The 27992-nt window shown below is 43.4% G+C and overlaps 1 protein-coding gene across 1 annotated transcript in view; it reads left to right on the top strand.

The window, feature by feature from the left end:
* ttc9 (tetratricopeptide repeat domain 9) overlaps positions 1-27992 on the top strand; it is a 116872-nt gene that overhangs the window by 47735 nt on the left and 41145 nt on the right. Inside the window, exon 2 of the mRNA XM_078563140.1 lies at positions 22366-22548. Coding sequence (XP_078419266.1) covers positions 22366-22548 — 183 coding nt within the window. The remainder of the gene's footprint in view (positions 1-22365; positions 22549-27992) is intronic.

Below are 27992 nucleotides of genomic sequence, written 5' to 3'. Positions count from 1 at the left end.
TAACATCTTGGTATTCATTTCTGTTCTGTGTTTTTTTTAATCTCAGTTGTTACCCAATTTACTTTAACTGGATGAATGATGGTTTTAGCAGAGACAAGAAGTTAGCAGGAGTGCACTAGGAATACACACATGGAATTAGACATCTAAGTGGGTTAACCTGATTGTATGTTAAGCAAGAATTCATTTTTACTCAATGTGGTGAGGCCAAGTTGTGTTACAACTAACCCAAAACGGAGCAGTTACTCAGAACACACCTGCAGTAATGGGGCTGGGCACTAGTTAAGCAGCTAACCCTGCATTTAATGAGCTGCTGAAGCTTTCTCTGTGTAATGCGCTAACCCCTGATGCCTATTGTTCATAAAAGAGGAGGGAGCCCAAAATAGCCAGGGACCCCATATAAGACCACTATTCTGCTGTTAAAAAATAAGCCTGTGTGGAAATGATTATTCACATGATTGCTCCTTGTAGCAATCCTGAAAACTGCACATGCGAACACATCATGGAACAGGTCAACAATGATTTAAACTATGAGGGCACACTCCTTTAAAGTGGCTTGAGAAGGCGGATCGGTAAGGAGTAAAATATTTACACACATGTATGTGGGAAATACAGGAACATACGAACATGGAGCAGGAGTAGGCCACTCAGCCCTTCAAGCCTGCTCTGCCATTCAATAAGATCATGGCTGCTCTGATTGTACCCTCCCACCTACACCAATAACCTTTATAACACCCAATAACGCCCCCTTGTTAATTAAGAATCTATCTAGCTTTGCCTTAAAAATATTCAAAGACTCTGCTGCCTCTGCCTTTTGAGAGTTCCAAAGACTCACGACCCTCAGAGAAAAAAATTATCCTCATCTTTGTCTTAAATGAGCGATCCCTTATTTTTAAACCATGGCCCCCTAGTTTTAGATTCTCCCACGCGAGGAAACATCCTCTCCACATCCACTCTGTCAACACCCATCAGGATCTTAAATATTTCTATCAAGTCACCTCTTACTCTTCTAAACTCCAGTCACTACAAGCCTAACCTGTCCAACCTTTCCTCACAGAAACAACCCACCCACTCCTGGTATTAACGCTGAACTGTTTCTAATGAATTTACATCTTTCCTTAAATAAGGAGACCAATGCTGTACACGTTATCCAGATGTGCTCTCACCAGTGCGCTGTACAATGACCTTTTGCGATTTATGCGCTAGGACATCCAGATCCCTCTGAATCTCAGAGCTCTGCAATCTCTCAACATTTAGATAATATGCTTAATTTTTATTCATCCTGCCAAAATGGACAATTTCACATTTTCCCACATTATATTCTATTTGCCAGGTCTTTGCCCACTCACTTAACCTATCTAAGTTACTTCGTAGCCTCCTTATGTCCTCTTCACAGCTTACTTCCCTACCTATATTTGTGTCATCTGAAAATTTAGCAACCATACCATCTGTCCCTTCATCCAAGTTATTCATATAAGTTGTAAAAAATTGAGGCCCCAGCACTGATCTCTGTGGCACACCACTCATTACATCCTGCCAACCAGAAAAAGACCCATTTATGGCTACCTTTGTTAGCTGGCCAATCTTCTATCCATGTCAGTATGTTACCCCCTACACCAGGAGCTTTTATTTTCCCCAATAACCTTTGATGTGGCACCTTATCAAATGCCTTCAGGAAATCTAAGGACAGTACATCCACTGGTTTCCCTTTACCCACAGCACATGTGACTCCTTCAAAGAACTCCAATAAATTGGCTAAACATGGTTTCCTTTTCACAAAACCATGTTGACTCTGCCTGATTCCCTTAAACTTTTCCAAGTGCCCTGCTATAATATCTTCTAACATTTTCTGTCTCCCTCCCTTTTTGAAGAAAAGGAATTACATTTGCTATTTTCCAATCTAATGGAACCTTCCCCAAATCTAGGGAATTTGGAAAATTAAAACCAGTATATCAACTATCTCACTAGCCTCTTCTTTCAAGACCTTAGGGTGAAATAAATCCGGACCTGGAGATTTGCCAGCCCGCAAACCCCAATAATTTACTCAGTACCACTCCCTTGGTGATTATAATTTTCCTGAGTTCCTTGCTCCCTTCCACTTCCTGATTTACAGATATTTATGGGATGTTACTTGTATCCTCTATAGTGAAGACTGATGCAAAATACCTGTTCAATTCATTTGCCATCTCCTTACTTTCCATTATTAATTCGCCAGACTCATTTTCTATAGGACCAATGCTCACTTTGTTAACTCTCCTTATTTAAATATCAATAGAAACTCTTTCTGTCCATCTTTATATTTCCAGCTAGCCTTCTCTAATACTCTAATTTTTCCCTTATTAGCGTTTTTGAGATACCAGGTGTGTAGATGCGGGTAGTGCAGTTGATGTAGTTTATATGGATTTCAGCAAAGCCTTTTAACAAGGTCCCACATGGGAGACTTATAAAGAAGACAAATGCACGTGGGATACAGGGTAATTTGATAAGGTGGATTCAAAATTGGCTTAGTTGTAGGAGACAGAGGGTGATGACAGAAGGATGCTTGAGTGACTGGAAGCCAGTGTCCAGTGGCGTACCACAGGGATCTGTGCTGGTCCCCTATTATTCGTCATTTATATAAACAACATAGATGACTATGTGGGGGGTAGGGTGAGTGAGTTTGCAGATGACACAAAGATTGGCCGGGTGGTTAACAGTGAGGTTGAGTATCTTGGGCTACAGGAAGATATAGACGGGATGGCCAAATGGGCAGATAAGTGGCAGATGGAATTTAACCCTGAAAAGTGTGAGGTGATACACTTTGGAAGGAATAATTTGACAAGGAAGTACTCAACGAATGGCATGGCACTAGGAAGTTCTGAAGAACAAAGGGACCTTGGTGTATGTGTCCATAGATCCCTGAAGGCGGAGGGGCATGTTAGTGGGGTGGTGAAAAAGGCATATGGGACATTTGCCTTTATCAATCGAGGCATAGATTACAAAAGTAGGGAGGTCATGTTGGAGTTGTATGGCACCTTGGTGAGGCCACAGCTGGAGTATTGTGTGCAGTTCTGCTCACCACATTATAAGAAGGATGTGATTTCAGTGGAGGGGGTGCAGAGGAGATACACCAGGATGTTGCCTGGGATGAAACATTTAAGTTATGAAGAGAAGTTGGATAGACTTGGGTTGTTTTCATTGGAGCAGAGAAGACTGAGGGGCAACCTGATCAAGGTGTACAAGATTGAAAGGCGTGGATAGGGAGCAGCTGTTCCCCTTACTTGAAGGGTCAGTCATGAGGGGACGTAACCTCAAGGTGAGGGGCAGGAGGTTTAGGGGGGATGTGAAGAAAAATCTTTTTACCCAGAGAGTGGTGACGGTCTGGAATGCGCTGCCTGGGAGGGTGGTGGATGCGGGTTGCCTCACACCCTTTAAAAAATACCTGGATGAGCTCTTGGCACGTCATAACATTCAAGGCTATGGGCCAAGTGCTGGTAAATGGGATTAGGTAGGTAGGTCAGGTGTTTTTCACATGTCGGTGCAGACTCGGTGGGCCAAAGGGCCTCTTCTGCACTATGTCATTCTGTCATTCTGTCATTATTTGCTGTTTTTTATATGCTGGCCAATTTTCTGACCAGCCATCCATCTTTGTGCAATTATATGCTTTTTCTTTAAATTTGATACTGTCTTTAACTTTTTTAGTTAACCACAGATGGTGGGTTCTCCCCTTGGAAGTTTTCTTTCACATTGGAATGTATCCTGTTAACTCTGAAATACTCCCTTTAAAAGTCTGCCACTGCATCTCTATTGACCTATCTCTTAACCTCATTTGCCTAGCTAGCTCTGCTTTTATGCCCTCGTAATTGCCCTTATTTAAGTTTAAAATACTAGCCTTGGACCCACTCTTCTCTCTCTCAAACTGAATGTAAAATTCATTCACATTATGATCACTGCTACCTAGGATAGCCTTCACTATGAGGTTATCAGTTAATCCCATCTTGTTGCATAATACCAGATCTAGTGTAGCCTGCTCTCTTGGTTCCATAACATGCTGTTCCAAGAAACTATCCCAAAAACATTCGACGAGCTCCTCATCTAGGATATCTTTGCCCATCTGATTTTTTCCAGTCTATCTGTAGATTAAAATCCCCCATGATTATTGCTGTGCCTTTCTGACAAGCTCCTATTATCTGTTCCTTTATACTCTGTCCTACCAGGTAGTTACAATTAGGGGGCCTGTGCACCACTCCCACAAGTGACTTTTTGCCTTTATCATTTCTCATCCCAACCCACGCTGCTTCTACGCCCTGATGTGACACAGTGTCTGCAGCTCAGCCTCCAGCTCAATGACTCTGAGCCAACGCTCCTCAAGGCACAGACACTGCAGATGTGTTTGCCCTGGATCACACTGGCATCCAGGGGCTCCCACATGCTGCAGCCATGACACATTACCTGCCCTGTCATCGTTGTGTGCTTTAATCAATTACTTAATTATTTTATTCAATTGTTTATTTTCTTTTATGTATTTTATAAATCCTACCATAAATTCCTGTACTGCTTTGAACCTTAGGAATAGAATAGACTTATCCACTTACCAGATACTCACCAAACAGCTAGTTTTTTTCCCCTGCCATAGAGCAAGAACCAATTCCTGTGCGGTGAAATAATTAGCAAAAATAAACAAAAGGAGGCACCTCCCCCCTTCACTGAACTCCCTCAGTTCACCAAACTCTCTCACTCCGTTAAAGTCACAATCAGTGCTGGCCGCACTGAGAATATCTCAAGTTATATGTTCTGAAATAAAGGGACTGAACCCAGGTACAGAACAAACTAGTTTGAGCTAGTTTCCTTAATAAACCATTTCAACTGCTGCCAATGGATAGCTTCTATCTCCCTGTTTAGACCCTTGGATGAGACTTAGAATTTAAATAGCACTTGCAGTTAAATGTTAAATCTATGCAATACTAGATTTTTAGAAAGAGATTAAAGATTCCATCACCAATACTCTCTCGCTTTGTTGAGGTATAATTTTAAAGGAAATATAAAACACTTCAAAGGAAGGAGACAACAAGTGCGGGAAATCAAAAAAGAACAAAGTGCTAGAAACACACGCCAGGTCTGTTAGCACCTGTAAAGGAAAGAGACAGGTTACCATTTCAGTTACAGACCCTTTGTTGATTGTGACAAAGAATCTGGAACAGAACAAAACAGAAACCTTGTTCCACCTTTCCTCTTCCCTCTTCCAGATGTTGATTTATCTCCTTTATATTTCCAGCATTTTCTGCTCTTACTTCTATTGCAGTTATGTGTATAATAATTATGTATATAATGCCTGTCATATTGAGAATTTCTTGTAAGTTTGGATACATATTTATGGTATTTATAAACTTGTTACCGTTTTATTCTGTGAATAATAAAGAAAGGGATATGGGCCAGGCCTAGTTATCTGGATTTTGCAGTATCCAAGTTCAGTGTTCAGTTCAGAATGAGACATTTTGTTACATCACAACCTCTAAATATTCAGGTGCTCAGGCATCAGTTTTACATACAGGCCATATTAACTATAAAAAAAGGGAATAAATTAAATCCCTGATTTAATGGCCTGTGTCTAAGCAAAACTTGCATTCAAATATTCTATCTACGAATAGTGGGTGTCATAATTGGCAGTCCCTCAATTTGAAGATGACATCTACAGAGGGCCACAAGTTCCATCCATGGGTCATCAGGTGACTGAACAGGCCAATTCTCAACCTGCAGATTTTCGGCCCATGAGGCAGGACATCCCATGAGGTAGTGGGATCCAGAGTGCAGGATTTGCTTCCTTTTCTTTCTTTCTCTGCCACTGCTTTGCCTCTATCATTAAGCTGTTGGAACCCAAAGGGTGATGCAGCTAAATGGGCAGATTGTCACCATTTGAATGATTGATATCAAGCTCCTCTCAGTCATTAATGTCAATATCACCGTGCTTCAAGGAGAGCTTCAGAGTGCCTTTCAAATATTTTCTTTGTCCTCCCCAGAATGTTGGCCATTTGAAAGCTAAGAGAACAGGATCTGACAGGGGAGAGATGCTTTTCAGGCATTAGCACCCAGTCCATCAAAGTTGATTTTGTAGGCATTTTGTCTGAATGCTTGTGGAGCAGGCTTCAAGAAGGACATTGGAGGTTGTTCAATGGTCCCCCATTGAATCCAGAGGATACAGCAGAGGCATTGCTGATGGAATTTCTCTAGCGCTCTTATATGTCACTGATACACAGTCCAGGTGTCATTGCAGTACAGGCATGTGTTGGTGACAATTGCTGTCTATACACTAGGACTTTTGTTGACTTGTGGAGATCTTTGTTGTCAAACACTCACTGCCATAGTTTGTGGAAGGCTGAGCTGGTGCAGCTAATCTGAAGTAGGATCTTCTCATCATTGGTGGCCCTTTGAGAGAGATGGCTGCCAAGGCATGGGAAATACTCAACATATTCCAGAGTCTCTCCTTCAACACATGTGGGAGGTGGAATATTTGGCTGACCAGGTGTGGGTTGATATGAGTTTTGTTTCAGCAACATTCAAGGACAGGCGAAATTTCTTGTATGTAGCATTGAAGAGATCAAGAGTGGCTTGCAAATCTGGTGCAGAGTGGACAATGAAACTGCAGTCATCCACCAACTGTAAATCATGTATGTCTATGATGCTCAGTTTAGTTTTGGCACAGAGGCGAGCAGGTGTAGTAATAGACCTATTAGTGCTTAGAATGTAGAACTTTGTACTTGCTACCACATAGTTGAGTGAATAGCATAGATGCATTTAAGGGAAAGCTAGCTAAGTATATGAGGGAAAAAGGAATAGAACGACATTGTGATCGGGTGAGATGAAGTAAGGTGGGAGAAGGCTTGTGTGGAGCATAAAGACCAGCATAGGGCCAGTTGGCTGAATGGACCTTTTCTATTCTGTAAAATCTACATTAATATTATGTAGTATTACACTGTTCCTGAATTCAAAATAGCTCGATGTAAAATTCATGTGTTTATAGAAAATTTTGGACTGCTACTTTTCAGTTCAGCCTTCTAGAGTGTAGATATGATGCAGCACAGCAACGCAACTGATAGCCTTGACATCTCTGGGGTTAATGGTTTTTGAAGCACGTTCCCATAAGGATTTCCTGACACTCTGCATTTGTCACCATTTCCCCACTGTCTCACGTTCCAGTTATGTCTGTTTCTGATTGCTTTATGTGTCATCTCACTTCTGCCGCCATCTCTCAACAGGCATTACTAATGCTTTTTATCTTAAAGCCAAGCCTGAGGATGTGGGGGAGAAACTCATCAAATGCACCTTACAAACCTTTTAATGGACGAAAAAAATGCTGAAGTTAGATGTTTGTATTGACACATGCTGTACCTTTTTAACTCCTGGAAGCAATTTTAGAGAAATGAGCAAGTCAGCATCATTTATACAAAACCATTACTACTTAATGCACAGTTTGAGCGTGTGTAGCTCTAACACCAACACAAATTAGTGTTTGTAAATTTGACCAGGGGATTCAAATTTTATGAAAATTGAATTACTAATTAACCATCTTGCACTTCAAACTAGATAAATTAGGTGGCAATTCATTTGTACCCACTCTTTCCCTGGCTCATGCATGCTTTAGTACCCAGTTGATAGATATATGGCTACAAATTGTGTAAGCCCCATGTCCACTAAAGCAAAGAAGTGATTTCGCCTAGGGTAAGTTGTATTGTTAATAATTTTTCAGCATCTCACCTAGGTACAACTTTGGTATAAATGGTAGAAATGTGCTGTAAAAATACAGCAGCATGCAGATCCTGTGCAATAATTGTAGATTCCCAAGCCTGTGTCATAGGTAAGAATTTTTAGGAGCAAGGTAAAGGCTATTAGCCCATTAGCCCATCCCTTTTTAGTTGACTTTATCCCCGCTTATCCACCTTCTCACCATATGTCAATATTTTTGAAGCCAGTAACACATCTATCGGCACTGAACCCAATTATAATTTTCAGCCCAGTAACCTTCCTTGGTACCATATTCCAGAAACCCATTACATGAAACAAATTCAACTAACATCCTTCCTGATCCCAGCTTCCTAACCTTTACACCCTAATGAAAATTTTGCCTTGATAAACCGTGTCAGTACCCTTATTACAAACATTTATTCCTTTATGAAAGTTAATTTTTTTCAGGTGTTTATTTTGTACTTACTTTTTACACTTCTAAATTTATATTATCTGGTCCTACTGGCATTAATGTACCACAAATGAATATTTTGGGTGTGACTCATCAATATCATTTAATACTTTGTGCGGTTTGATGATTATTTACCTTATCTGTATCATGTAAGACTTCTTGTGGTTGGATGAATCCTAATCCTGAAAACTTTAATTAGGTTAAGAATAGATGTGAGGAGGAAATTTTCCCCGTGTAAATATGTAAACAGCATACAACTAAAGCAGTGGCTAACACCTGTAAAAGGTCCTTGGTAAATATTGCTCTAACCATGGTAAACACAAGGTTTACTGAAAGTAACAATGATCAAACAATGTCTGAAATCTGGCTCATGAGCTGCTGAAAACAGAAATATACCAAGGAGAGCAAATCAGGCAAAGATAAATAACACAGGGTTGGATAGATGTTCTGTTAGCAAGCAAATGAAGTCCCTGTGCGGGTCAGCTATATAATGAACAATTTCATTCCTAATATTAAAATAATCCCAGACTCCACCATTACCATCCCTGGGCATGTCCTGTCCCACCGGCAGGGTGGACCCAGCAGAGGTGGTGGCACAGTGGTATACAGTTAGGAGGGAGTTGCCCTGGGAGTCCTCAGCATCGACTCCAGACCCCATGAAGTCTCATGGCATCAGGTCAAACATGGACAAGGAAACTTCCTGCTGATTACCATGTACCGCCCACCCTCAGCTGATGAATCAGTGCTCCTCCACTTTGAACATCACTTGGAGGAAGCACTGAGGGTGGCAAGGACAGTATCGGTAGGAGTGATCACCATACAGTCATTGTGGAGACGAATTCCCGCCTTCACATTGAGGATACCCTCCATCATGTAGTGTGGCACTACCACCATGCTAAATGGGATAGATTTAGAACAGATCTAGCAACGCAAGACTGGACATCCATGAGGCGCTGTGAGCCATCAGTAGCAGAATTGTACTCGAACACAAGATGTAACCTCATGGCGCGGCATATACCCCACTCTACCATTACGATCAAGCCAGGGGATTAACCCTGAATCAATGAAGAGTGCAGGAGGGCATGCCAGGAGCAGCACCAGGCATACCCAAAAATGAGGTCTTAACCTGACGAAGCTACAAAACAGGACTACTTACATGCCAAACAGCATAACCAGCAAGTGATAGAGCTGTGATCCCACAACCAATGAATCAGATCTAAGCTCTGCAGTCCTGCCACATCCAGTCGTGAATGGTGGTGGACAATTAAGCAACTGGAGGAGTTGGCTCCACAAATATCCCCATCCTCAATGATGGAGGAGCCCAGCACAGCAGTGCAAAAGATAAGGCTGAAGCATTCGCAACAATCTTCAGCCAGAAGTGCCGAGTGGATGATCCGGAGGCCTCAGCATCACAGATTCCAGTCTTCAACCAATTCAATTCATTCCACGTGATATCAAGAAACGGCTGAAGGCACTGGATACTGCAAAGGCTATGGACCCTGACAATATTCTGGCAACAGTACTGAAGACTTGTGCTCCAGAACTTGCTGCGCCCCTAGCCAAGCTGTTCCAGTACAGCTGCAACACTGGCATCTACCAGGCCATGTGGAAAATTCCCCAGGTATGTCCTGTACACAAGAAGCAGGACAAATCCAACCCGGCCAATTACCACCCCATCAGTCTACTCTCGATCATCAGTAAAGTAATGGAAGGGGTGATCAGCAATGCTATCAAGCGGCGCTTGCATAGCAATAACCTGCACACTGATGCCCAGTTTGGGTTCTGGCTGGGCCGCTCAGCTCCTGACCTCATTACAGCCTTGGTTCAAACATGGACAAAAGAGCTGACCTCCCGAGGCGAGGTGAGAGTGACTGCCCTTGACATCAAAGCAGCATTTGACTGAGTGTGGCATCAAGGAGCCCTAGCAAAACAGGAGTCAATGGGAATCAGGGGAAAACTCTCCGCTGATTGGAGTCATACCTAGCACAAAGGAAGATGTTTGTGGTTGTTGGAGGTCAGTCATCTCAGCTCCAGGACATCACTGCAGGAGTTCCTCAGAGTAGTGTCTGGACCCAATCATCTTCAGCTGCTTCATCAATGACCTTCCTTCCATCATAAGGTCAGAAGTGGGGATGCTCGCTGGTGATTGCACAATGTTCACCATTTGCAACTCCTCAGATACTGAAGCAGTCCATGTCCAAATGCAGCAAGACCTGGACAATATCCAGGCTTGGGCTGACAAGTGGCAAGTAACATTCACGACACACAAGGCAATGACCATCTTCAACAAGAGAGAATCCAACCATCGCTCCTTGATGTTCAGTGGCATTAACATCACTGAATACCCCACTATCAACATCTTGGGGGTTACCATTGATCAGAAGCTGAACTGGATTAGCCATATAAATACTGTGGCTACAAGAGCAGGTCAGAGGCTAGGAATCATGCGATGAACAACTCGCCTCTTGACTCCCCAAAGCCTGTCCTCCATCTACAAGGCACAAGTCAGAAGTGTGATTGAATACTCCCCACTTGCCTGGATGAGTGCAGCTCCTACAACACTGAAGAAGCTGGACACCATCCAGGTCAAAGCAGCCCGCTTGATTGGCACCACATCCACAAACATTCACTCCCTCCACCACCGACACACAGTAGCAGCAGTGTGTACCATCTACAAGATGCACTGCAGGAATTTACCAAGGCTCCTTAGACAGCACCTTCCAAACCCACGACCACTACCACCTAGAAGGACAAGGGCAGCAGATAGATGGGAACACCACCACCTGGAAATTCCCCTCCAAGTCACGCACCATCCTGACTTAGAAATATATCGCCGTACCTTCACTGTCGCTGGGTCAAAATCCTGGAACTCCCTTCCTATTAGCACAGTGGGTGTACCTACACCATGTGGACCGCAGTGGTTCAAGAAGGCAGCTCACCACCACCTTCTCAAGGGCAACTAGGGATGGGCAATAAATGCTGGCCCAGCCAGTGAAGCCCACATCCTGTGAATGAATTAAAAAAAACACTATATGCTAGAGGAAAATGATCCCTAGAGAAAGGAGATGGCAGTTCAGTAGGGTAAGAACCATAATAGATACAAACAGGCTCAGACAGGACATGCATTGTATAGGAAACATTATGAATGACTTATTTATCTTGGGCAGCTAAAGGAGATCAGGAAGGAAGTTTTTGAGACATTTACAAACATTGAGTGGGCGCAGATCTGTGGGGAAGCACCTGTCAATTAGAAACTGGCCAATGAAGTCAAAAATGGTGACAAGTCAGAAACAGGTCTAATCTCAGTCCTGTGTAAAATATTGGAATTTATTATTAGGTACAAACTTAAAGATTATCTGTACAGTAAATAATTAATAATCAGCAGTCAACATTGGATTCAGCAGAGAAAAATCCTACATAACCAACATTTTTGAAGATGTGATATCGCAAGTGGCCTGTGTTATGGCTATGTTCTAACTGGACTTCCAGAAGGGAAATGACAGTTTTGCACAAAACATGGTTCGTTAAACTGTGGGAATAATATGGGAATACTGGGTGAATCTTAGGTGTGGATAAGAACTGGGTTGGAAGTGAAAACAAGTACTTTGTTGGAGAAGTTATACTAGGATGGGGGAGGGGGAATTAGTGAATGGGCTAAAATAAAGGCTTGTATTTCTATACCCCCATCATAACCTCAGGACATCCCAAGGCACCTTACAGCCAATGAAATCGTTTTGAGTGTAGTCATTGGTGTAATGTTGGAAACACGGTTGCAAATTTACACACAGCCAGCTCTCTCAAACAGCTAACCTGCTTTTGTGATGTTGACTGAGGGATAAATATCAGCCAGGGCGTCAGCAATTACTCCCCTGCTCTTCTTTGAAATAGCACCATGCAATCATTTACTGCCATCTGAGAGGGCAGACAAAGCCCCGCAGTTTAATGCCTCATCTGAAAGACAGCACCTCCAACAGTGCAGCACGCCCTCAGTAATGCACAGGAGTGTCAGCCTTTGATTTCTGTGCCGAAGTCCCAGAGTGGGATTTGAACCTACAACTCCCTGACTCCAAGGCTAGGGTGCTACCACCAAACTAGAGTTGACAGAGTTGCTGCAGAGATGGAAGATGGGAACAATAATATTTCTAACTTACATATTTTGTCCAGTTCATACTGTAAGTGGACACAAAAGGAGTTGCAATTAATATAGACAAATACAAAGTACTGCACATAGAAAAGAGAATAAATAATTAAATATACTCCAAGAATGGTTTTGAAGGAGCTAAAAAGGAACTTGAAAGGGACCTAGGCATTATCGTAGACTTGATGCTAAACATGTCCAACCAAAGTACAGCAGCAATCAACAAAGTCCATAGAATAATGAGGTACATAGCCAAAATAATAGAATATAAACAGAGGAACTTGTGGTCAAACTGTACAGTGCGTTGATCAGTGCTGCATTCAGTTCTGGTCACCAAGCAACGAGAGAGGCAGACGAACACTGGAGGTTATTCAGAGATGAACTGCAATCTGCACTACAGCAGCAGCTGATAGATGCATTGGGAACATGCCCATTAAATAATGTCATAAAGTCAAAAAAATGTACGTCTTCAGAATGCATCTGTAGTGTGCAATTTTCCTACTGTTTCCATGCTGTTTATTTGGAAGAGGGCGGCCATGGCGGAGTGTTGTTGTCGCTGGACTAGTAATCCAGGTAATGCTGTGGGGACCTGGGTTTGAATCCTGCCATGGCAGATGGTGAAATTCGAATTCAGTAAAAATCTGGAATTAAAAATCCAATGAGGACCATGAAACCATTGTCGATTGTTGCATAGAGCCATCTGGTTCACTAATGTCCTTTAGGGAAGGAATTCAGCTGGCCTTACCTGATCTGTGACTCCAGACCCACAGCAATGTGGTTGACTCCTAAATGCCCTCTGAAATGGCCTAGTCAGCCATTCAGTTGTATCAAACACTACAAAGTCACAAAAAAAAATGAAACCGGATAGACCACCCGGCATAAGCCTAGTCACCGGAAAAGACAACGGCAAACTCAGCCCTGTCGACCCTGCAAAGACCTCCTTCCTAACATCTGGGCGCGTTAGTGCCAAAATTGGGAGAGCTGTCTCACAGACTAGTCAAGCAACAACCTGACATAGGATCAGAATCATACCTTACAGATCATGTCCCAGGCACCACCATCATCGTCGCACCGGCAGGGCAGACCCAGCAGAGGTGGCAGCACAGTGGTAAACAAGTCGGGAGGGAGTTACCCTGCCATGGTGGGGTTCGAATCCGGGTCCCCAGAGCATTACCCTGGGTATCTGGAGTACTAGTCCAGTGACAATAGCACTGCACCACTGCCTCCCCTAATAATAGTAACAGAGGAACTCTTGCTGCCAAACAATTTGCTGCCCTGAAAGGCTATTGCAGCAGAATTAGCTTTATTAAATCTTATTAAATGTTGTTAAATGGCGGAGCAGGCTTGAGGGTCTGAATGGGCTACTCCTGCTCCTAGTTCGTATGTAGTGGTGTAGGAAGACCTACCGCAACCAATTGATGCTGTTGACAAGATTTCAGGTAGGGAAGGTTGCTAACATTTGTAGAATCATAACAACGAGTTCAGTCTAGAAATATGGAAAAAGGGAGTGGCTACTGTTCAGAAGATCTTAGTTGAAAGGAATGCCTCGATGAATACGTTTTATTGAATCTCGAAAATCATTTTGTTGCTGTCTCTAATTTTGGACAATCCACAGGGGTACACTCCAATCGCCAAGCAGGATATTGTAAGCTCCAGCCTTGGTTTTGTCCATCTTGTGAATTTGTGTGTCTAGGTCAAGTGACTTTATCTCTTCTCATCCTGGTTGTTAGGCGAGAAAACCGAGTGGTGGTATTTTGAGCCAAAGGAAAGTTGTCATGTCTGTTTCAGCTCCTGGCGGCAGCCCAGACAGATCTTTGGAAATGATCAGCTCATAATAGCAACTGAGGGCTGAACGGGTGTCCTAAGTTGCGGTGGGGGCATGAGAAACGAAAAAGAAAAACCCAGGGAGGGAAACAGAAAAGAATTGTAGAATGAGAAGCAACTGCCAGCAGACCTAAAACAGTTTTAGAAAATTATGTTGAGGCAATGTCTTGTTTCAGGAGTTCAGCTGACATCATAAACCACAAGATTAAAGCTTGAATAGTTTGTGAATTGCATTTTTGAACCCCAAGTTTGCAGTGCAGCCTTCTTTCCCTCTAACCACCGTCTACAGATTACACCACAGTCTCCATAAAATGAAAACCTTGGTAATTATGGAAGTAAATTAATTTAAGGCTTTGAGAGGTTGTAAAATCATAATTACATGAGTTGTACAAGGGTTGCAATAAAGGTGTCATTATACTTCAGGCAGCAGTTTAAACTTAGTACACTTTAAGGATGTAGTTAGACGCCAGCTGTAGCATTGTGGTGACATTAAAGATAGCGTGCGAATAAAGTCAGTTCAGTGCTCTGACTTCCCAGTGCACTGCTCAACAATGACACCAGGAGATTTGTTTTCATTTCAGTGTGTGCAGTGTCAATTCACCCTGCAGCAGGCTAACAGAGTCAGCATACTGTCTACTCCACACAGCATTCTAACCAGAGAAAATGGAACTCTAAATACCAGTTACATTTTACGATCAACAAAGGGCTGATGGAGTAGCTTTTAAATCGGAATATGGACCAGATGCAGCTTTACTGCTGCCTTTGTAAAGCAAAGGAGTAAGAGACTGCTTCCCTGAGGTGCTCAAACATCATTAACTAACTTCAGTACTGGCAAATTTACGATCTAATCTTGCTAACCAATTTACGTCAGTATGAAGCTGACTAAACTGCTTTACAATGATGTAAAATGTGCAGCATAATTGGCTTGTAGGAGTTCTATGCAGACTCTTTTGAGGATATCCGTTAACCAAATGGGCAAATAAACAAATTAACTAACTTAAACAAATTGACAGCTCCTTAAAGGGGCACTGTAACTAAGAAAAAAAATTAAGGAACTTTTCCGGATAAATCAAACTAAAATACCGTTTTGGGGGCCAATGATGTACTCCAGCCCCTGTGGTGCCCACCGGTCGCAGAAGACCTCAAGCCGCTGAGGCGGACACTACGTGCTCCCTCTCCAAGGACACTTGGCCACAAACGTAGCCACGGAAGAGGGGCAGGCAATCGGGCCGGACGACAGCCTCGACCGCCCGCTGCCTGGACCTGTTAATGGCCAACTTGGCCAGGCCCAGGAGCAGGCTTACAAGGAGGTGCCCCTCCCTCCCGGCCCCCCTCCATACCAGGTGGCCAAAGATCAGGAGCGTGAGGCTGAAGTGCAGCCAAAACTTAGAGCAACTCCTTAAGAAAATTAAAAAGGGCCTGCAGTCTCTCTCAACCTATGTACACTTGGAATGTGGACTCCTCAAGGCCCCAGAAAATACAGGCGATGCAGACTTTATGAAGGAATTAAGAGTCTCTTATTTTCCTTTTGCTTGTAAATTGTCAGTATATTTTTTTACAAAAACATCAACAGGCCTTTTGTAAGAACATACCTTTCCCCCAAATAACAGGCCTAATGAATAATTAAATGCTATAAACTCGCGTGTTCAGAAAAAGAAACCCAGCACTTCATAGGGTTAAGTCCTGAATGAACAAGTACAGTGTCAGGGCATGAAATGAGGGACAAAGCATAGTTAGTAACTTTAATTAATGCTACTATATAAAGACCTCTTTAGCATATCAGATTGGGAAATGTGTGTAAGTTTGTGTATCTTTTAAGCACTACTGAAGTGCTTTCAATCACCGTTAAAATTTTAACTTGCCAGAATACAAAAGATGGTGTGTTTAAAACCACTTAATAAATTTGTGGCCTAGTATCTCACCACAGACAATTTTCTATTGTATACTTCATTGTACTGCGTACATAGGAAGTCTCCATAAGAATGCAATGACAGTGAATGGACACTTTAGAATGACCCCTGGCCTGCCTTAACAATGTTGAGGTTATTCCTTAGCTGGAGGTGATATTGTTGAAGCGTCTCAGTTGGGAATGAGATGGGGGGAAGGAGAAGTATGGAGGAATGAAAGATGGCTTATCCAAGGGAAGGGAGGTAACACTGTGGGTTATTGGGGAAAGGGAGGTGGGACTGTGGTTCATAGCAAGAAGGGAGGCAGCATTGTGGGTAACCAGGGGAAGGGAGGTGGGACTGTGGTTCATTGCAAGAAGGGAGGCAGCATTGTGGGTAATCGGGGGAAAGGAGGCGGCATTGTGGGCCAATGCAGGAAGGGAGGTAGGACTTAAGGCAAGGCACTGCACTTTCCCCGACATGGATACCAGCATGCTGGAATGAATCTCAGATGCTTGTAACTAGAATTCATATAGGTTGAAAAAGTGCATTTTTGCAAGGAATATTTGCAGAGTTGCCTGTGGAGTGAGGAGTGATAGTAAATCATAAAGTTTCAAATACTGCCCAACACTCCCTTTGGACACTCCATGCCTACTGACACATTCTCCAGTAGCCACCAGATTTTGAAATTTGCCATGTGTGATCATAGAAACTATGAGCAGGAGTAGGCCATTCGCCCCTTCAAGCCTGCTCTGCCATTCATTATGATCATGGCTGATCATCCAACTCAATAGCTTGCTCCCGCTTTCTCCCCATATCCTCTGATCCCTTTCACCCCAAGGGCTATATCTAACTCCTTCTGGAAAACATACAATGTTTTGGCCTCAACTACTTTCTGTGATAGCGAATTCCACAGGCTCACCACTCTCTGGGTGAAGAAATTTCTCCTCATCTCAGTCCTAAATGGTCTACCGCATATCCTCAGACTGTGACCCCTGGTTCTGGACTCTCCCACCATCGGGAACATCCTTCCTGCATCTACCCTGTCTAATCCTGTTAGGATTTTATAGGTTTCTATGAAATCCCCCCTCATTCTTCTGAACTCCAGTGAATATAATCCTAACCAACTCAATCTCTCCTCATATGTCAGGCCCACCATCCCAGGAATCAGTCTGGTAAACCTTCGCTGCACTCCCTCTGTAGCAAGTACATCCTCCCCCAGATAAGGAGACCAAAACTGCACACAATATTTCAGGTGTGGTCTCACCAAGGCCCAATTGCAGCAAGACATCCCTGCTCCTGTACTCGAATCCTCTCGCTATGAAGGCCATCATACCATTTGCCTTCTTTACCACCTGCCGCACCTACATGCTTACCTTCAATGACTGGTGTACGATCCTTCTGATATCACACCATATAGCCCTTAATTGCGTTGCGCAGAGGGCTACGGTTGTGTTGAGTGATACTGGCAGTTTGGGTGCAGCAGAATTACGTCAGTAGATTTCCACGCATGCACGAACCAGTGCACATGCATGGACCGCCATCTTGTGTTGGCAGGAAACGCAGTGCTTTATAAAGCCTCAGTCGGCCCATTAGTGGAGTAAGTCTGGCATGGAAGGTTACAGAGTAAACCCATGCCTTGCTCCTGATCACAGTAGAGTCCAATGTTTTGTAGAGCAGTAGACTGGATATAAATGGCTTACACCATTCCTGAGTCCCCATTCTTCAAGCAGTTGCTTCAGCTTAAATTAGGTGTCCCCGCATCGGTGTTACTAGGCTTACTTATGGAAATCAATACACCATGTGAGGGGTGGAATCACATGAGCTAGTAAGTTGTTAACTTAACACCTCAGATTGATCATACCATTAGTGACAGAGCTGTAATCAACAGCGTCTCATCCTCGAGAGGATATAGTTCAAAATGCACACTTTGAGTAACAAAGGTTAGGCTTTATCTGTTGAAAGTGTTTTCACAGTTCAAATGGATTCAATATGTAAACTTCACCCACCCACCATCACATTTCACTGAAGTACCATGCCAAAAGCATCGGAGATACTACAGCCATACTCCCCACATTCAATCAAGGAAAGTCTGCACTGTGCGTCAGCAGTGAAGCCCCTCATACATATCTCTTCTCTGCGAACCCTCTCTGTGGACCTCCTTCCGAAACGGTTATGTACTGTAACTCAGTCCCTTATATATGAGTTCAATTAGAGTTAATCATCACCGCCTGAAGCAGGAATGTTGAAGCATGCATTGGACTATAGAGAATATTAACTTGACTATCACTACCTCAATATGAGATTTTATACCTGGGGTGGGGGATTATGTTGCGAGGAAAAGTTGGACAGGCTGTGCCTGTGTCCATTGGAGTTTAGAAGATTAAGAGGTGACCTTATTGAAACATATAAGACTCTGAGGGGACTTGACAGGGTAGATGCTGAAAGGATGTTTTCCTTTGTGGGAGAGACTAGGGGACACAGTTTAAAAATAAGGGGTCTCCCATTTAAGACAGAGATGAGAAGATACCTTTTCTTTCAGAGGTTAGTGAACCTTTGGAACTCTCTTACCCAGTGAGCGGTTCAGGCAGAGCCAATGATTATTTTTAAGACAGAGGTAGATAGATTCTTGACGAACAAGGGAGTCAAAGGTTATTGGGAGTAGGCGGAATGTGGAGTTCAGGCCAACATCAGATCAGCCATGATCTTATTGAATGGTGGAGCAGGCTTGAGGGGCCAGATGGCCTACTCCTGCTCCTAATTCATATGTTCGTATGTATCAAGCTTTTCTGTGCTGATGGAAACCAAGCAGGATCAAATCTGGAGGCGTGTGTGCTCATTTCAATGATGTGTTTAGTGCAGCTTCACACTGTCACTCTGCCACTATTTAAAATGAACAATTTTTGTCATATTATTAAAAGCACCTTTCAAGACTGCCAGCCCCTGCAACTCACTGGGAACCCACTTCATTTGCTGTTGTAATATCTCTGATGGTTAATAGGGTGAATGAAGTGCAGGAAGTGCCCAAGTGACCAGCAGTTATTTGATTTACCAGGTGGTTTTGTTTGGCAGTGGTCAGTCCCTTTCAGTTTTGTCTCTGAATTCATGGATTTTTCCCTGCCAATATGAAAAGGCATAAAAGGATCAATAACGGTACACAGGATAGAAGACCTTAAATTCATCTCTGCTCTCCGAGCCAGGAGACCATGTGCCATCCTGGCAGACTTGGGGCAGGATTTTTCCGTCAGTGTGTGGGGGGCGGCCCTGACATGCCGACGCGTAAAATGATGCACGATGATGTCGGGCGTGCGTCCCGAAGTCATCGCGCAATCCCGCGATATTTCATTCAGCGGGTGCGCGCTGGCGTCAGCTACGCACCCACCGATATGTAAACGGTCTATTAAGGCCATTAAGAAAGTAATTGATGTCATTGGTAATGCTGCCCGTCCAACCTTAAGGTTGGTGGGCAGGCAAAAAGGCCAAGCGTCCTTCAAGTTTTTTAGGAAGCCTCATCCACTAGTGGGATGAGGTTTCCTAAAGCTTTTATTAAATAGGTTTTAAAAATTTCCTAAATATAAAAACATGTCCCATCTCATGTGACACAGTCACATGAGGGGACGTGTTTAAATAAATTTTTCAACCATTTATTCAATTATTTGAACATTGATTCAATCTCCCTGAGGCAGCTCCTTGCGTGAAAGAACGCTGGTCCCGACTCTCCCTCCTCCCGCACAGTTAGCGTTGAGCGCTATGGCTCGCATATTACACTGGGCTGGCCTTAATTGGCCCGCCCGCGTAAAATGGCGCAGAGCCAATCGCGGGTGGCGATCGGCACCATGACCGCCCTCTCCCGCCAGCCGCCTGAAAAATTTAGGCCTTGAAATCACAAGTCATCTGCCCAGAGGTCAGGTCTGATAGCTCAGTCCTAACCTGTCAATAAATTCAGTAAACTACCACAGCTATTTAAAGAATACCATTATGCATCAATCTCTGACTCTGGTTAAGAACAGGCCCTTCTTTTACATAGAGCAGCAGAAGACTGAAGTGATGCATTTCAAAAGAACAAAAAGAGGCAATACGGAATGAGGAATTTCAGTAACCTGGACAGATTAGGGAGGCTGGGATTGCTCTCCTTAGAGCAGAGAATTTTAATGAGAGATTTAATAGAGGTGTTCGAAATTGAGGAATCTTGATATTGCAAATAAGGTTAAACTGTTTCTACTGATGGGAGGGACCATAACCGGAGGACACAAATTTAAGATAATTGCCAGGAGATGAGAATATTTTGTACGCAGTGGATTGTTAAGATCGGGTATTCATTTCCTGAAAGGTTGGTGGAAACAGATTTAGTAGTAACTTGCAAATGGGGCTTGGATATATTCTTGGCAAGAGAAGGGCAATGGGGAAGGAGCAAACCATTCAGACGAATTGGATAACTCTTTCGAAGCACTGAGACAAGCCTGATTGGCCATGTGGCCTCCTTCTGTGCTGTAAAGTTCTACAAAACAATGGGACAGGTTGCATTGTACCACCGGCTGTGCGAGGGTGGGGGTTAAAGGAGTGATTGAGTCACTATTGTCCAGGATTCCTTGGGTAACAACTGGGAGGGGAAAAAAATGGTAAGCTAGCAACCGGATTTGTTGATTAAACATCTCCATGGATAAGATCAGTGCTGGACAGGTCCATAGCCTCTGTGCTGAATATACCTCCCTAATGAGAAAAATAACTCGCTACAGCTTATCTTTCACCAATCCCTCCCCTCCACCCACCGGATGCGGCGAGCCATTTAAATCTCCATTCAGTTTGGCAGGACCATAATATCCCACCGGGCGGGCGGGACCGTAAATTCCTGGCCTGTGTTTTAGCTGTGGGGCTCGTTGGTCACACTGTGTGCAGTATGGTTCCTTGGCTGTCAGTGCAGGAATACTTGTCCATCTCTTTGACACTTAATCCAAATTTAAAAGCATAACTGTCCTGCCTATCACATCACTGCCAGCTCTTTGAAGGCGTTGACCCCACAGTCCCTGTCTTTTTCCATATCTTTTTACGTTTTCCTTTTCCAATGTTTATCCACTTCCCTTTTAGCTGATGATATAGATTCCACTCCCACCATTGTTTCTGGTATGGCTTTACATGTTCGAACATCATTCTGAAGCTAAAAGAAAATTTCTTAAGTCCTGCCTTCGTTCTTGAGGTAATTATATTATGTTTACAGTGCAAGATTTCAAGGGCCTGAAACAAAGTGATTTTACTTAAAAGGAGGTTGTTACTTGTCCTCTGAGATATGGTAGCAGTTTTTCGCCATACATGAAAAGTCTCCTACAGTCGTACAGCCCTGCCCCCCACCCCTCCCCCCACCCTGAGATCCTCCAATTCTGGCCTCTTGAGCATCCCCAACTTTCACTACCCCACTATTGATGACCATGAGTTCAGCTGCTGAAGCCCTAAGAACAGAAACTACCAGAAACTGCGGGGACTCAGAAAAAATTTTTTTAAAATGAAAAATAGACCGCAAATATATATATATATAAACAAAATGTCTTTAATGAGCCGAGTTTTCCTACGGTCATCGGGAACCTGAAGTCAGGACCATTTCTGGGTCTCGAGTGTGCCCACTGATGAAACTTTGTGTTCGCCGTCCTGGCAAAACAGGCACACTGGAGGTGGGAACCCCCTGCCAAGCTGTCCCTAAGGGGCCAGGAAGATTTAGTCCAGTAGTAGCACTCCCATAATGCACCTCTGGCAGTTTAACACCAGTATCCTTAGAGCATTGTTAGAGAGTGCATCTAGTTATACTTATAGAAAGGAGGAATGGTTTGCACTTACATAAGCACCTTTCATGAAATCAGGATGTTCCAAAGCGCTTTATAGCTAATGAAGTACTTTTGAAATATAGTCACTGTTGTAATATAGAACAGTAACGTAGGAAAGAAATTGCCTATCTTTATTCCCCCAATTAATACATGGCATCAGGCCATGCAGACCTATTGGATTTGGTAAACAATTGTAAAAGCCAACCACAAGGCATGCAGCCTTTAGCACATGGGCCTCTCATTTTTTTGCGGAATAAGTGACCATGGACAGTAATGAAACTGACTGTGAAAATTATATCAGTCTGTTATAATTTATCCAGGTTGATGAGGATGACCTCAGTTGATGCGTGTTCACTTATAGCATGGCGAAATTTCTCCTTGTAAGTCTCTCATACCGAACAATCCAAAGTGTGCCAAAATCACCATGTTAGGTACAACTCTTGTTTGAGATTCATTTTTGTGTCAATGTTCCAGTATGTTTTTTAAAAATTCTAACAACTGATTCCTTGTACTCTTTTTCTTCATTTTTCTCAAAAGCTTGCTTACTACAAGCAGAACTAGTGAATTATGAACGAGTGAAGGAATATTGTCTCAAAGTCCTCAAAAAGGAAGGGGATAATTTCAAGGCCCTGTATCGCTCTGGTGTAGCTTATTACCACCTGGGGGATTACGATAAAGCTTTACATTACCTGAAGGAAGCGAGGAACCGAGAGCCAACAGGTGAGCCATTTTTCACTTTATTCTGTGCAAAGAATTGTTGGTGCACATTTAAGGTGCGTGTGGAATTAGGGTTGCCAACTGTGATTAAATGTATTCCTGGATGTTTCATCACATGACTTGCCCCCACGCTCCAGCCTTTAGTCGGCCAACACATCCATCCTTGTGACGTACAGCCTTCCTACACCAATTGGAAAGCAAAAAGACTCATTACTCAATTGGATGATGCTTGACTGTCAGCCAAACAGCCTTTTTTCCCCCAATTTTAATATTTTTATATCTGATAAGGAAAAATATTCACAGAAAATTTTTTTTTTAAATCTTTTTTAATGTCCCGATGATTTCTCCCCAGGGTTGCACACAACTGTGTCCTGGAGATTGATCTTCAACTCCCGGAGACTCCAGGCCAATCCTGGAGAGTTGGCAACCCTCATGTGGTGTTATGGCACAGCTGATGGTAAATGCAGAGTTGCTCAAATCCCAAAGGGAAACTTGAAACAGCTGCCACAACTGTTTTGCAATTTGTATAAATTTCATGATGCATGCCTTTAATTCAGTAGTAATAAGACCACTGAGTCTTATAGGTTTCTTACAAAACTAAATTAAACCTTTATTAATAGAAGAAATGATTTTAAGTACAAAGATAGATCTACAAATTACTACTCTGATAACTTCTAAATCCCCTAGTTCATCTAACTCCTAGTTATGCTTTTGTTAAGGCAACAATAAGACACACAGGGCAGAATTTTGCCCTTGGTGGGCGAGCGGGCCCCACCAGCTCGGTGGCGGGCAGGCAGCCGAACCCCGCTGCCGAAATGGGGCCCGCCGGCATTTTGAGTGGGCCGGCCAATAGCGCTTCCTGTTCTTGGGTGGGGGGGGGAGGCATCCCCAGCTGTCAAAGTGGGCTCTTTCGCGCATGTGCATGAAAGAGCACACTTCTCCCTGAGGCTAAGTCCTGTCTCAGGGAGTTTACTGACAGGTAAGAAAAGTCAAAAAATAGAGAAATATTAAAATTATTAACATGTCCCCCTCATGTGACAATGTCACATGAGATGGGGCATGTTAATGAGAAACACAAAGTTTATTAAATTTTAAAAATGGACATGAAACTTCATCCCGCCAGTGGATGAAGTTTCATGAATAATCTGGATCGCGCTGGGGCTCCTGGCCTGCCCACCAGCCTTAAGCTTGGCCGGGCAGGGTCTTTAACAAGGTTAATTATCCTGTCAATGGCCTCAATTGGCCGTTGACAGGTCGGCGGGCGGACAGCTGATTTCACTGTCTGCCCGCCTTCCTGAAGATTTAAATTGGCTGGGATGACGTCGGGGGTTCCTCCCGATGTCATCCCGCGTCATTTTCTCTTCGGTGAGCAGGCCCCGCCCCCAAATCGCTGAGGGGAAAATCCTGGCCACAGATTTTAAAAGACCTAGACAAAGAAACACGATACCCTGAACAACCCAATTCAAAGTGAGTTTTTATAGCTTCAGCTCTTTGTCGACAGCAGATTGAGGCTTAGATGCTGAAGGCGTTTCACACTTGTTAGACCTTAGAGTTCCTACCCTTATACACAGCCTTCGCTCCTTTATACATATTTTCCCCTTTGAATGCAAATTCCCATTGTTTCACCATGGGCAGGATTTTTCATACGGTGGGCAGGTTTGGTGGGAGCGGGCGGGCACGGAGTGGCCCACGATCAGCTCCACGCCGCCATTTTACGCGGGCGGGCCAATTAATGCCCACCCAGAGTAATACGCAGCCAACAGCCCTCAGCACTACCTGACCTGTGCATGCTTGAAAGAGCGCTTCAATCTCCCTGAGAAGCTGCCTCAGGGAGACTGAATCGATAATAAAATTATTAAATAAAAGGTGTAAAAATGTATTTAAACATGTCCCTTCATGTGACTGTGTCACATGAGTTGGGACATGTTTTTAAATTTACAAAAATTTTAAAATTTATTTAATAAATGCTTTAGGAAATCTTATTCCGCTCGTGGATGAAGTTTCCTACAAAATGTGAAGACCATTTGGCTTTTTTGCCTGCCTGCCAACCCTAAAGTTGGACGGACAGCGTTTAGAATAACTTTAATTAGATCCTTAATGGCCTTAATGCGCCGTTTACTTATTGGCGGACGCGCAGCCAACTCTGGCTGAATTTTCCCGTCGGCAATTTGGGGCACAACCGATGGTAAATGCTGAGCTGCTCAAATCCCAAAGGGAAACTTGAAACAACTGCCGCAACTGTTTTGCAATTTGTATAAATTTCAAGATGCATTCCTTGAATTCAGTAGTAATAAGACCACCAAGTCTTAAAGGTTTCTTACAAAAATAAATTAAACCTTCATTAATAGAAGAAATGATTTTAGATACACATATAGATCTACAAATTACTACTATGATAACTTCTAAATGCCCTAGTTAATCTAACTCCCAGTTACACTTCTGTTAAGGCAACAGTAAGACACACAGAATTTAAAAGACCCAGGCAAAGAAACACGATACCCTGAACAATCCAATTCAAAGTGAGTTTTCTTAACTTCAGTTCTTTGTAGACAGCAGCTTGAGGCTTAGGTGCTGAAGGCTTTTCACACTTGTTAGATCTTAGAATGCCTACCTTACACACAGCCTTCACTCCTTTATACATATTTCCCCTTTGAATGCATTGTTTCACTATGCCTTTGGACTTTCTCTCTCTAATACTAAAAATCTCTCATAGTACCAAGTTTACCAGTAATCGTTGGGAAAAATAAACGCACTGTTTCTTAACTTCTCCTGGCTAGGTGTAACATTTCACCCCTCCTTTGAAATCAATCTAGTGTGGTTTATTTAAAAATACAAATATTCCCTTTACACCTATGTTTGCCTACTTAACATTTGAAACCTAACTTATCTTCTGATACATCAAAGCCTACAGACCAGCTGCCTTTAATTCAGTTAAGACACACACGTGCACACACCCTCACTCATAGACACAGACCCCACTATTACTCTACAATAAATTCCAATAACATTATAAAAATGACTATAATCTTCCTGTCAGCGGGCATATGCACACTTATGCATATTCTCCATTTTGATTGACAGTCAGGAAATCTGTAGGAAAACACAGGGTTATTAACCCATTATTTTCCAAAAAGAGCAAAATGTGCAGCCTCGCATTCAATACGTAACTCTAGTATAAAAATGTAATATTTCACAAGCACAGGAGGTCTGAATATACAATCCTGCTTGCTTTTGCCTGCTCCTGGAGGACTGTTGCCTCTGTATAGTATTGTGTTACCTAATGCTGCATAGTATAAGAACTGTTACATCTCTTTGTACACCCCTTTGTCAGCTGAAACCTGGTTCAAGCAAAGGTGTATGGCCTTTACCATTGGAGCTATGCGACATAGAATCACAGAATTTTAGAGGCACAGAATTAATTGGGTCAGTTTTCCCTGACCAGTTTCCAGGAGCAAAGTTCAGGAAAAAGGGGTGGGTTTCTGCCACACTGCACCCCCCCCCCCCCCCCCACCCCTCCCCCAAACCCCACCTTTACATTGTCGCAGGTTTGCTAAGACTGCCAAAATAAGGAGTGGAGTTGGACTTGCATCAGCAATAGGCACAGTCCCAGCATTGTTGTGTCAGTGGAGGCAGGGGAGGGTCTTCATGGGCTCTGTTTCATGCTATATTCAAAGGCCAGTGGTACACAAATAAAGGGGTGCTCCCAAGAAGCTTGTGATGCATTGTATCAGGACAGATTACAGGGTCTGGGAAGCAGCAAACTAAAAAGACCTGACACACGTAAGTTGAAAGGTTTTGATCTTAGCTATTTCAACCAGGTTTCGGGAACTTCTGACTCTCCAGCAGTAGCCAGAAGGCCTGAGGTAGGCAGCCTCTCATGCCTAAAACAGCACGCGACATTCCCCCTTTCTTCTGGTGCTAAGCAGGAGGCCCTGCATTGAGGGTGTCCTTGGGCCACAGCTTAACCTTGACAGGAAGAGAGCGCTTTGGGCACATTACACTTATCCAGGTCAGAGAACTAGGAAACTTAGCACTAATATCACAAAACAGAGAGCTTTGAAATTAATATGACTGATGGTAATACTTTCAGAGATCTTTGCTGATATACCTCTTATCCCTTTGTACTACAGGTGCTTTCCCATTGCCAGCATAACAAGGGCAATGCTTCAAAATTTTCAGTCCTACCCCTCTTATTGGGACCCTTTTAATTCAGACTTGTGCCGTAACTTAATTATTCCACTACTGCCAATCACGTAATGACAGACCACGGAGCATCTTGAGGCATGGTACCAGCCAGGGATAAATATACTGGGCTGGATCAATTTGCTCACCCATTTTGTTCATGAAATAGCACAGTGGAATAAATAACAGAAAAACTTAACTGAGTAAATGTAAAACAGGTTAGAAACTTACACTCCTCCAGATGTAGTTACAGATGCGTGTCACACAATTCACACAATTGTTTGTTTCGTGGAGACTGATGAAATGAAACTTTAAAAGGAGATGTGCCAGGAAGGTACCGTGCGTCAGTCAACTTGTTGTCAGGTTCAATTCCCAATCTGTGTTGAGTTACTTGGACAACTGGTTTTATCCTCCCAATACTAGGGGCAGAATTTTATGTCCCGCAGGCAGGCGGTGCCCGACCCGATTGGGCGTAAAATCGCGTGAGAAGACGTCGGGTGAGTGCCCCGACATCATGGTGCACTCATGCGATATTTCGCTCGGTGGGTGTGTGCAAAAGTCGGAAGCACGCCCACCAACAATTAAGGAGACAATTAAGCCCATTAACAGTGCAATTGTCTCTGATTTTTCATGGCCCGTCCAACCTTACGGTTGGCGGACGGGCGAATCAACCACGCGGCCTTTACATTTTTCATCAAACCTCATCCAAGGGCAGGATGAGGTTTGCTTTATTAAATAAAATAAAAATCGGTGGGCAGCATTTTTATCATTCATATGTTCAGGTGCCTGATTGTGATGCTTGGACATTTTTTTTTTCTGATTTTCAAAACTTTATTTCATGGTTTTCGGGTCTGCAGCTGCCTGAGGCAACTCTCTGCCTTCAGGGAGCTTTCTCCCAGCGTTCGCCCGCGCCCGCATTGATGTCATCGCCCTCCCTCCTCCCGCCCCCACCCCGGCAGCGCTGAGCTTCTCGGCGCGCACTTCATGCTCATTGGCCGTTAATTGGCCAGCCAGTGTGAAATCGCAGTTGGCGGTCTGTTTCCCAGCCCATCCCAGGACCGCCGATCGCACCTGCCTGCCAAGCTGAAAACTCAGGCCTAGGAGTCTCTCAGTTGCTCCATGTTACATGGTTTGAGTTTTGGAACAATATTGTGTCTGGGCGCCACACTTTAGGAAAGATGTGAAAGCATTAAAGAGAGTGCAGAAAAGATTCACAAGAATGGTTCAGGGATGAGGAACATCAATTACGTAGATAGATTGAAGAA

Source organism: Cetorhinus maximus, chromosome 18 (assembly GCF_964194155.1).
Source record: "Cetorhinus maximus chromosome 18, sCetMax3.hap1.1, whole genome shotgun sequence".
Taxonomy (NCBI): Eukaryota; Metazoa; Chordata; class Chondrichthyes; order Lamniformes; family Cetorhinidae; genus Cetorhinus; species Cetorhinus maximus.
The sequence above is the reverse complement of the archived record's forward strand: the minus strand, read 5'-3'. Positions and strand labels throughout refer to the sequence as shown.